The sequence below is a fragment of the Amphiura filiformis genome, chromosome 11 (assembly GCF_039555335.1).
Source record: "Amphiura filiformis chromosome 11, Afil_fr2py, whole genome shotgun sequence".
Classification (NCBI taxonomy): domain Eukaryota; kingdom Metazoa; phylum Echinodermata; class Ophiuroidea; order Amphilepidida; family Amphiuridae; genus Amphiura; species Amphiura filiformis.
In genome coordinates, this window is record NC_092638.1 from 8796302 (window position 1) to 8808462 (window position 12161).

The 12161-nt window shown below is 35.5% G+C and overlaps 2 protein-coding genes across 2 annotated transcripts in view; both read left to right on the top strand.

The window, feature by feature from the left end:
- LOC140164314 (uncharacterized) overlaps window positions 1-12161 on the top strand; it is a 156958-nt gene that overhangs the window by 126528 nt on the left and 18269 nt on the right. The window lies entirely within an intron of this gene.
- The window catches only part of LOC140164315 (uncharacterized), a 59996-nt gene that overhangs the window by 36508 nt on the left and 11327 nt on the right, over window positions 1-12161 (top strand). Inside the window, exons 4-7 of the mRNA XM_072187589.1 lie at window positions 956-1213; window positions 3795-4118; window positions 8504-8614; window positions 10051-10173. Of these exons, the coding sequence (XP_072043690.1) occupies window positions 956-1213; window positions 3795-4118; window positions 8504-8614; window positions 10051-10173 (816 nt within the window). The remainder of the gene's footprint in view (window positions 1-955; window positions 1214-3794; window positions 4119-8503; window positions 8615-10050; window positions 10174-12161) is intronic.

Below are 12161 nucleotides of genomic sequence, written 5' to 3' on the forward strand. Positions count from 1 at the left end.
CCGGTATGGGTCCAAATACGTCTTAAAATTATTTTCTGCCACAAATTACATGAGGTCTCTTTTGCATATACATTGTAAATACTGTGGTATTTCGCCCATGCATGGATCCTACATTACCGGGGCTGCAATAATGAGTCCTAGGTCAAAGGTCAATCAGGGGTTACTTGCGGTTTGCAATACTCGACAGAGACAGCAGGTGGTTCCAACGTGGAGTCAAAGAAGCAGTTCACATCAAAGCCAACCAACCATCTCTCAACAAAGACGGGGGCCGGTTCAAACTTTCAGGAGCCTACGAGTCTGTTATCAGGTCAAAGGTCAAGAAAATCGCGACCTGATACAGTCACTCACTCGCTGATGAAAGATGAAGTACCATCTGAAAATTCCGAGGTAGGAATTATTTCTTTGTGTTTGGATCAAAAGTTTAAATCAAAATCATGATTTATACCAACACAGATGAACTTTCATGAAATATTATTATTATTATTATTATTATTATTATTATTATTATTATTATTATTATTATTATTATTAGTGTTAGTGTTATTATTCTTATTCTTATTTTAATTCTTATTATTGTTGTTGTTGTTGTTGTTGTTATTATCATTAGTATTATTATTATTATTATTATTATTAGTGTTAGTGTTATTATTCTTATTCTTATTCTTATTTTAATTCTTCTTCTTCTTCTTCTTTTTCCTTTTCTTTTTCTTTTTGTTGTTGTTGTTGTTATTATTATTATTATTATTATTATTATTATTATTATTATTATTATTATTATTATTATTATTAGTGTTATTATTATTTTTATTATTATTATTAGTGTTATTATTATTTTTATTATTATTATTATTATTATTATTATTATTATTATTAATATTATTATTATTATTATTATTATTATTATTATTATTATTATTATTTTGGTTTCTTCTCTTATTCTTCTCATTATTATTAGAGTGTATCAGGCATTTATCGGATCATGACCAGGCAAATCCCGAAGATGAAACTAGCCGAGGGTATGAGATTCAAGATTTTTTTACAGGTCCGTTCAGTTATATTGGTCCTTGGGAGAATACAGAAGGACCAATAACATTAAAGGTAACGCCTCAAAAATCGACTGAAACACCACCAGGAGACGATGATGATATCAACATATTCTTAACAAATATAGTCAACACATTTAACGACGCTTCATTTGCATGGTATGGAATACGTAAGTATTTCGTTACTTTCTTTTTTGTTTTATTTGCTTGTTTATTTGTTTGTGTTATGATTGACAAGGGGCTGTGCAATAATTATGAGCCCTGGGGGGAGGGTAAAATTGGCGAGCCGAAAGGGGGGCAAGCAATTTTTGGCAAGCCGAGAGGGGGGGCAAGCGATTTTTGGCACGCATTCACGGGGCGCCTTTTTAATAAAACGCTCTAAAAGGCTTAGGAAAACAGTACGGAAACGCTTAAATATGCAAATTTTCCTGCTCGCTACGCTCGCAACATACATCTAGACCATTTAAAGTTTGAAATTTGGGATCCCAAGAATTTTTGGCGGGCCGAGAGGGGGGGGGCAAGCGATTTTTGGCGGGCCGAGCCGATTTTTGGCGAGCCGTTCAGAAATTTTACCCCCCCGGGGGGGCTGATAATTATTGCACAGCCCCTAAGTGACCGCTTAATTATTCATCAAAATGGTGTGGTATCGCCAATCATTTTGTGCGGCAAACGATATTCTGATACCCCCCCACCCCCGTCGACACTCCTCTTGTATGGTATGGAATACGTTAGTAGTTTCTTCTTTCTTTCTATAAAATGTTGACTCCATAAAAGGCTCACGGGCCAAGTTCAGGCCTGGCAAAGACACAATTGCATGCATCATTTTAACACCAGGATATTTGTAAAAAGGTATAGGTTTTATCTGACATTACTGAAAAAAATACAATTATTGTTTTTTATTTGACCGAGAAAATGATTTTTAAAGCAAAAAGGTGTATCTCAGAATTGTGTTGATTTCAACATGTATCGATCGACTTCTAACTCGTAACGACTATGCAAACAATAGAGGGTGTAACATGTCTTCGTTATTTTATTTATCCCATTTTGTTTCCAGTAATGTTTAAGTTCTAACAAGTGTTTGATGATGTAAAATCGATAATAAATTATGTTTTGTAGAATGCCTGATGGAAATATATTATCGATTTTACGTCATCAAACATTCATTAGAACGTAAACATTACTAGAAATAGAATGGGAACTGAATAAATAACGAAGACTTGTTACATCGAATATTCTAAAGTCCACTAAAAAGTCTGTAGCGGCCTTTAGGACCGTTTACACACTTGGTTTATAATATTCTGCTTAAGGATAGTCAGAGAAGTTGTTCTCTAAAACCACTTTTCTCAGCAATCAAATATCGCAGTGACAAAAATGTTGGTGCGTTGGATGTATGTAGCTTTACATTATGTATGTGTGTTTATACAAATTTTTAGAATCCGTTTGAAAATCCTTTGCATATATCCTTTTTACGCACCATTTTCACAAGATCAAAAACGCGTTCCGTGTTGTTGTTTTTTTCCAAATGTGCGCCCCGTATAAAACCACGCCGAGTGATTGTTTTCTCCTTTTTTGTATTGTACTACAAATCGATCAAAGAAATAATGTTGCCATTTATCAGAACTAAATGCAGTACCGATTAAATTTTAGAAGCCCGTTTTGGGGGATAAAGCTTAACGGATGAACGCTCACTCCGCTGTGATTAATATCTGCATCTGAGGGAAAGGTCAATGCAAATATTTGTCACTCTCTTTTTTAATTTAAATTGCTATAAGTTAGGAAAATAAAGTCGTATCGTACCGAATGAGGTTTTAAAATACACAGAACAAAATTCTCTATCTATCGACTACTGTATTTTAGTTTTAGTGTCTTTAAGAAATGGCTTTTGTACTTTGGTACTTTTTGGGCGCAGTATAGTTGAAAAGAGTACATACTGCAGTTACTGTCCGTTTTTCTATACACAGTGCTCTTACCATGACGCGTAACCTCTACAAATAGTGTATGTTAGAAGTATGGGTAATTGCCTAGTTAAGGTCGCTGTGTGAAAAATAACCGGCCAATATTAAAAGTACTCTTCTAAAATTCTAGAAAATATAGTTTTGTAACATGTCCTAAATTTTAGCTAATTTAGATGTTTGGAAATATTCGCACTTTGGTGTTTTAGTGTATGTAATAAGTAGTAGTCCATTCCCATCTTACCATCTCTGTTTAAAAATAACCGGCCAATAATAAAAGTACTCTTCTGAAATTCTAGAAAATATAGTTTTGTAACATGTCCTAAATTTTTAGCTAATTTAGGTGTTTGGAAATATTCGCACTTTGGTGTTTTAGGAAGGATGTGTAAACGACAGATAACACCAAAAAATATGAAGAAATTATTTCAAAACCGTGTTACAGCCCACAGCCATTATGTTTCTCATTTTCAAGAATGTGGTTAACAATATGCACAGTATTGTCTCATTTCGTGAACAAAGGCCACACAGTAATTGTTACCTTGCGTTTGCTTTATAATCGTTCACCCAACTGAAACTATAATACCAGCTCATTGCTCATTGCACAGGTAAAACAGACACATTTAACCAGAGAAGATCTGATGTAACATAGTTGAGCTGTTTTCAATGAGTGTTATCTTGGTTTAATAGCTTTTAATGGGGTTTAAGTCATGCAAAGGTCGTGGTGAATTCTACTGTAGACATGACTGCATCATGATACATCAAAACATTTATTACTTCCTTCAACATTTTCAAATCGTAGACATTGATGACACTGAAGCCGCCGATGGAACTCACGCAGGTGCCACCGCAGAAGGCTCGTTCATCGTGGAAGGAGCAGACGGTGATACTAATCCTATTGGTGACGATGTACTGGGTGCTGTAGTTGAGTCGAATGAGGTCATAGGCGCTGATACTACAGCTACCTTTGAATTAAGCTATGACCAAGGGGCTATAACGCTTACACGTACAAGTCCGTCAGGGTTTTCTCTAATGAGGACAGATACTACCTCTCCATTAAGCATCAATCATTTATTCGTATCTGCTGCGAAAAACCAATATGCATTATGGGAAATATGTGGCATGGGTAAGTTAAGCATCATTTATTTCCACTATTATATCTAGCCCTAGAACTCTGACCATTAGTCTAATAGATTCCCATAACCATCGTGTAAATCATGTTCATTTCCCCCTGAATTTTCCAGTATTTGTCAGAGATATATACTTACAGCGCTGATCAATAGCTATGGAGGCATTTCAACCGTTCCTTTATTTGGTGGGTAAAGGTCATTGAACTTTAACACAGGGGTCAAGTTCAAAATTGCACAGACTTTGTTAAAAAATACTTATGCGTTCCACTAGTCAGAAGGATTCAGAAAAAAGTATAGTTTGCCCTATCTACGACGTTATGGGATTATGCGTAAAAAGGCAACATTTTGACGTCATAGGTCTAATTTTGGCTATATGGAACGAAAATGACAATTGCTCCAATTTTTTTGAAAATTGTCTCAAATTATTTGCCTTTCCATGATAAATCCGAAAAAGAATAGTTTCTGTGGATGTTTTATTATTTTGGTAACACATCAAAATAGGACGATACCCAATGAGATAAATTATATTGAGTTTATTTGACCTTGACAATTGTTGTGTTACCTGGATAAGACAATACCCTAGATAGTTAAAACTATTCTATTTCTGATTTCTTGCAACAAGACAAATAATTTGAAATATTTTCATCAAAATCATAGCAAATTTATCACCCCCCCCCCTGCGGGGGCAAAATCAGACCTATGACATCAAAATTTGACTATTTTGCCCATAGCCGCACGTCATGGATAGGTCAAAATATACTTTTTCTGAATCTTATATTGCCAGAGGATTACGGTGGTGATAGTTTTGAACAAGTTTGAGCAATTTTGTACTTGACTCTCTGGGACAAGTTCAATATGGGGTACTGTTGAAATGCCTCTATAGTCTAGATTAATCGGTACTAATAAGTACTATTACTCTGTCAAATATGAAAACTTTATTACTGATTTGCACTGTTGTAGTGCATGACTGAAATCTCTTACGTATATAGTTTTCAAAGGTCGTACATTTTCTTGTGGGTAATGGCGATCCTGCTGCTCAAAATTTCGTGCAATCACGCATTATGAAAAAACAAACGTTTCCGCGGACATGCAGTACAAAAGGAGAAGTAGAATATAACAAAAACCTGAAAATGTTGTGTTTATTCCTTTGTTTGCAAAAAAATAACAAATTTGGTCAAGATTGAATAGCCATTTTACGTATAAATAGCACGGACATTAAGCAAATAATGTGGGCATTAATACGATGGTGACATAAGACGGGAAATCTCTACGTCTTAATGTTCTGTGCAAGTTGTTTTTGAAATAGCGTCAACAATGGTTGGTAGTTCATAGTAAAAACGGTCTTCTTGACTGAAAAGGGCATGGAATGGTTTTTGAACCATTTTTTGTGTATGTACCTAGGCAAAATATAAAATTAACATAAAATGTTTGTTTTTTCGATGGATCACAAAAATATTTTTTCATTTGTTAAAATGACGTCAGTCATTTATTAGGGGGGAGTCACTAAAATGGGTGACGGGGATGTGCGGCCACATTGAGCTCCATTTTGGTTGGCAATTTAATTTTTGAATCCAAAAATAACAGAACATATTTAACTAGGAATTCGTGCAAATATATGTCATATTTTAAATTTCAATTATTTTGTTTACTTTATTATTATTTTGTACTCACTTTTGTGCACAAATTAATTTACTGCGTGGGTAGTTGTGGGCAAATGGGATGGCTGAATATCCTGGATGTGCAAAATAATACCCGAGCCACCCAGTTATTTACAATAGTCAGGGGTATTCAAGTTGCACCTGGTGGGCAGTTTGAAGTCACTTTAGAAAGGTTGCAAGGTTCCGCTTAGCCGTAACACCAAAGCCACCATGCAAAATATTTTACAATCAGTACGTTAGACTTCTTAGTTTGTCAAGTTTGGGTTAAAATGTTTTTTTGATAAAAAACAATCATGAATTAAAGGGGGGTAACCCTATCGGTTTAGGATATGGATTCTCTTCAAACTTACATACAATGTCAAATATCGCCCCCTTTATGCATGTTAGAAAACGGGAACAATTTCAGTGTAAATTTGAACAATTAGCATAATTAGCAAGCCAATACGTTGGTACGCGTGAATAGCATTCTGGTCAGGCCTTCCGAAACAACACTGCACTCAGTGCCGTATGGTCGAGTGCGTGTCCCGATGGAAACTAGACTGTCCCACAGTCTGGGTTCCATCTGTGGGTAAAAGAGCAAAGAGCTAGAGCTAAAACCACCTTCTCCTTCACTCTAAAGATTAAAACAACACACCACTAAGCCCTAATTATAAATGACAACAAAGTTATAGTGCTCCTAGAGCACTGTGTGTCGACGAAAACTCAATTAATCTACAGACCAACTTGTTTATTTTTTTTTATATAATAGCTCTCCTTGTATCGGGTAATCGGGTTTATTTAATGTTGTATAATCTGCATTACCAGTCGTTCTCTATGGACCCGAGGGAGGGTCTAGATGGAAACCGGAAGTGTTTCGCCGTGGCACTGACAACCAGCCCGCCCCCGTACACTTTTATACAGGTCATTCATACTAATTAATCTTAAATATCATTACATATTACTGCGCCCATTATCATTCTTGACAAGATAGCTCATGCTGTATTTATTTCGCTTAACTATTTCTATATTTCTAGGAATATCATGCACATTTTCACATATTTATGATTTTTCTTTGTTTAATTTTTTAACTAATTCTCTAATGGGGGAAGGCGATCTCATACTTTTTTTCATATTTCTCGTATCATGCTTGAAAATATACGAGGGTCATTCAAAAAGTTCTACCTCCATCACCACATCTCTGTTATCTTATGTGTCAGGATATTGAAATTACCCATTATTCTATGCTTAAATCTTGGATAAAAAATTGAACTTTGAGTTATTTGATGAAAATGTGATTTTTAGTTGTTTAGATATGTTGGTTAAAGCGAATACAGATTTGGTACGTCGGAAACGGTTAAAAACGGAAGCCAAAAGTTTAGTAAGCATCATATTGTAGCTTTGGATAATGTCCATAAAAATGTTTTTAGGATGCGGCTGTCCACCTGCTTACTCCGGATTAATCTGTTGTTACTATTTGAGGTCCCTGACATGCCTTGTGACTTAAAAACAAAATAAAACATGTTTTATACGAGAAGAAAACATCGAAGGGTTCAACAGACACACAAATGTTAGTGAAATTATTCCGATTTAAACTATACTACGGGTTGGGGGTAATTCGTAATTACCTCCTTATCAACCAATGGATGCATCTTGATGTGGAAATTAGATGAGCAGTTTGTTAATAACCTTATATAGGCCTATACTTCAAAAATACAACAAAATGTGCTACGACTTGATTTAACTGATGACCCAATTAATACGACTTTAACCAACAAGTGCTCACCGGTCGAAGTCAATAACCTATGTAAAAGGGTCAATATGAATGCTATTCTGAACAGGTATCGGATTTGTTGTGCAAAAGACACGATAGCCAGTAAAACTGTACTATCTGCAAGCATTAGATATTGATTAAATTATTTGAGCAAAAATAAAGCAATTTAATCATTTTTTAGAAAGAAATATATGATTTCCATGTGGGCAACCTTTTAAATCGAAATTAGCCTTTCCTTTCAGACCGTTTCCGACGTACCAACATCTTAATAACCAAATATTACATTACAATATTAAAGTATTATTCAGATTTCCTTTTACAAATTAAGCGTAGGCCTACTGCTAGCCGTCCAGCGCGTATTATTTTGCACAACTTCCAATGCACGCGCTTGACGTCGCGCACGTATACGCGATGGTTAATTTGTAAAAGGAAATCTGAATAATACTTTACCTTCCGAATTTATACCGATTTCATTCTATGACTACCCAAAACTCCCCGTGTGTAAAATTTCGATTAAGTGGTATACCACCAGCAAGTTGTTTTTTCAATATTTCTTAGGAAATACATCGATTTGAAGCGTCAAATTGCAGGATGGTAATGTCGGAAAAATACTATCCATTTTTAGATATCAAAAACTCATCAACAATGAGAAAAACCGGGGGGATGATGCTGTTGATCGGGTTACGGAACTTTAAGAATTTCATGTTTGTTCATGCATGTATACGCATTATCTAACGGCGCGTGACGATTTCGGTATCGAAAAAACACAAGAAAATCACATTTGATTGACAAATAAAACTTGGAAAAATATAGTTTGAATCCCTAGGATTTGATATATTTAAATGTAATTGTAATTCTTTAAATTAAATATGTATATACAAAAACTTTTACACATGGTGTTATTTTATCGCAAACTTGTAGAATTGTCACGGATATAATTCGTCTTTTTTGACGTTACTTCCCTTTATTTCAGAACCTAAAAAATTGCCTCGAGTTGGTGCGGCAGCGTCTGGCTTCATCAATAAATTTGGTCCTGAAAAAGCCATTGACGATGTTCTCTCGGACACTTCTTGTTTTTTCTCAGGTAACGGGTTATGGAATGTTTCAATTTGATATTTAAAATATCAAATCTTTTCACACTGCACCTAGCTATACCCAACTACATAAATATACTCTAATGCATCGATCATGGACACCCTGATTAAATACAAACTTCATGGTGATCATTGATGGACCTTCATTTTGATATGATAGCACTTGGTACAGACTATTTGGCATGGCAGCCATCTTAAAAACAAAAACGTGTGTGCAAAACGACCGGCAAAAATGGTGGTAATTACATCATAAAACTTTACTTGCCCTACAATGATGGAGTGATTACTTCCCGGGATTACTTGTGGGAAATGTAGCTAATACTAGACATGATATAGTGGGTGAGCCTGCACATGTTTATAGGTTACCAATAATGGTATAACGCCGGCTCCCATTGATCACGTGCTAGCCCGTGGCACTCATGATGCTAATGGTCATTGACGTTTGAAACCATATCTATAAATCATGTTAATTATTAACATTGCATATTTCACTTGTTTGAAGTGTGCACGTCATCAATTAAATTAAAACAACGAATCTTCACCCTATTATTTGTCCCTGAAAATGAACATTTATCGATCAATCAATACAAAGGAACAATATATCACTAGCCCTCACATGATATAACAAGAATAATTTCTCCTGTCACTCGTGTCGATATTTACTTATGCGTTTACACTATATACAGTTGCGTACAACTTACAAAATAAGGCACTTGTCAGCTCCTATATGTGTCTCTTTTTACATACAAAACATCTCCAAGTCACGCCGTCACGGAAGTGACGTAGCTCCGGGGTCACTTATATGAAAACAAACATTTTGACCCCTCTTTTTGTTGATGTAACCGTTGACCGTTGAACTCAAGAACGTTACACACCAAATATTTCCTAAATCCTTATGACCGGGGAAATATATTTGTATGTTTTTAACGCAATTTGAGTTTGAAATTTGCCGGGGAAATTTGACCCTGTATAAAGTTCGTTGACACTTTCCAGCCAAAACCTACCCCGGTTCAATTGCTATCATGCATTGTAGTATCCCATGCATAGTGTCAACTGTTTACTGGTAGCAGTGTAACTGCCCCATACCAAAACCCCATTCGAGGAGTCTAGATCACACACACAACCACTATAAGTAGTGGACGATGATTCAAGCAACTTTTACTGCGAATGCCACGTATTATTAGAATGTAAGATACTAAAAACGTAATAGGCCTAAGTAAGCTTTGTCTTTAGGGATGAAATGATCAAAACTCGACCGGCGATTGACCGCCGGTTCAGTCCGGTTTCTATATTGTTTTATTTTTTGTTTAGAACAATTAATAGAAACATGATGGAACAGGACGGAACCGGCGGTCAACCGCCGGTCGAGTTTTGTTTTCATCCCTTAAGGATAATTGTTTCGTTCTTCTTTTTTTTCAAACAAAAGAGGCTGATTCAAATGGAGATAACTGGATGAAGATCGATCTAGGACGGGAGTTTGACGTTAGAAATGTCATCATATACCCTGTACTTGATAGGATGGCTACTATTATTAGTAGTACCTTTAATCGTAAGTGAGACACCAATCGTACTAGACTATACTTATATTCAGTGGCCCCAATCGATTTGAAAATTTAGAATAGCAAAACTAGCTGAAAAACGGATTGTGTCCCCCCATCAGGTCGGTGTCCCCAATTACCACGGAGGGGAGGGTGGGGGCACCGACCATGATTGAATTAAAAAATGCTATCAATATTTAATTTTCAGCTTATTCAGAAAGCAATTTAAGACACATTTAATGAATCAAACTTGGTTATAAATTTCATGTACATGCTTCTTCAGAGTAATGTTTTATTTTTATAACCAGATGTTTGTTTGCTTATAATGTGATGCACAGTGTCGACGCCCTATACGATAAATATAAATTTAATACTCCGTTGGTGAGCGACGTGCGAGTGGTATTTCACCGAATGCAAGAAAAGGAGTTCTATCTGATTGGCTAGCAATCGATCGCTTAGGTCGCTTAGTAGTCAACTACAAACTCAAAATGGAGCAACGTATTCAATTCGATTGAAATCGATATTCTATTATTGACGTAGATAAAGAGAGTGATAGTGTGTCAATAATGTACATTGTATTGCACCTGGATTTTACATGCATTCCTTTATATAATTATTTTCTCAAAGAGTTGAATTTATCACAATTTTTACCCAGGATTTCAAATGTTTTACTGCAAAATTGCAGTTAAACATATCCACAGCAAAATACCGGTCCTCACTAATTAGTGTATTTAATTTCCAGTTAGTGTATTTAAAATAAAACCTGTGATTTACCTGACAACAAATAAAATTTTCTTGCAATAGAAATATCATATGGGATACTAATATGGTAGGCCGCAACCGCCACAGCGTGGCGCTTCTATGCGTAGCTGACTTTTTGCTAAATTGACCAATCATGTTAGAGTTTTTCATTACTCGGAGGTAAAACCAAGGGGGTGACACTAAATTCACGGTTGTTCTATTAGCAACGCAAAACCTATGGAAAATTCCGCTGGTTTACTAGCTAGAAAGTGAGGCCAGTTATCGATCCGTTATGAATAATTCATGTTCGACCCCTTGGATCATGTTAATTAATATTGGCAAATAACAACGTTGTTAGTTTTGCGAACTTTGCCTGTTCAATGAGAGTATAGCGCGCCCCAATACATCTGGGCACAAATCACGCGAAAACGATCCAGTTTAATGAAATGGCGGACGGGTATTCCCATCAGGCACCAGTGATATGTTCTTTCAAAGAAAGTCTACTAATTTGATATGAAATGACATTTTGCAATAGCAAAGTCAAAATTAGGACTTGAAGTCAATAATATGAAGGAAATACGTGACAGAGGCAAGGTGTGAAACACAAGTAGTATTTGAAGTTAAAATAACCTTTGATACCCAACCTGACCTTCCATAGCTTTCCATCATGGCGCCTTATTCGTCTTTATGTATTTCTATTATGCTCTCAAGTAAAATAAAATACAATCTGCACTAAGCAGACAGAATGTTACTTGGCTCCCTGCATGAATTATTGATTTTATACGGAGGTAAAGAAATACACAGTTGCCTGCAAGCCGTGTACCATACTCTAAATACTTACGGTAAATCTGAATGGTCACGTGTTGAAATATCATGTGTTCGGGAAATCACGTGGCAACATTTTAAGATTTCAGACTTGTTTACTAGTTAAATTGACATTTGTATTATTGATTATTTATCTTTCCTAATTAATATATCTTTTAAATGCTGATAAATCGTGGTTGGCTGCCCATATTATATGTTAAATTCAATGTTTTATGAATATAATTCTACCACGCAGATGGGGTCACACAGCATAATTTCACACTACACGATTTAGCTAGATTTGGAGCTCTGCACTTCAAATTCACGTCAACTTCAAAGTTTATACACTTAATATATTTAATATAATACTTATTTTTTGGTTATAACAAACTGGAACACGAAATATACTAGCTTATTAGCTAGTCAGAATGGGGATTTATACGCATTCAGTCAG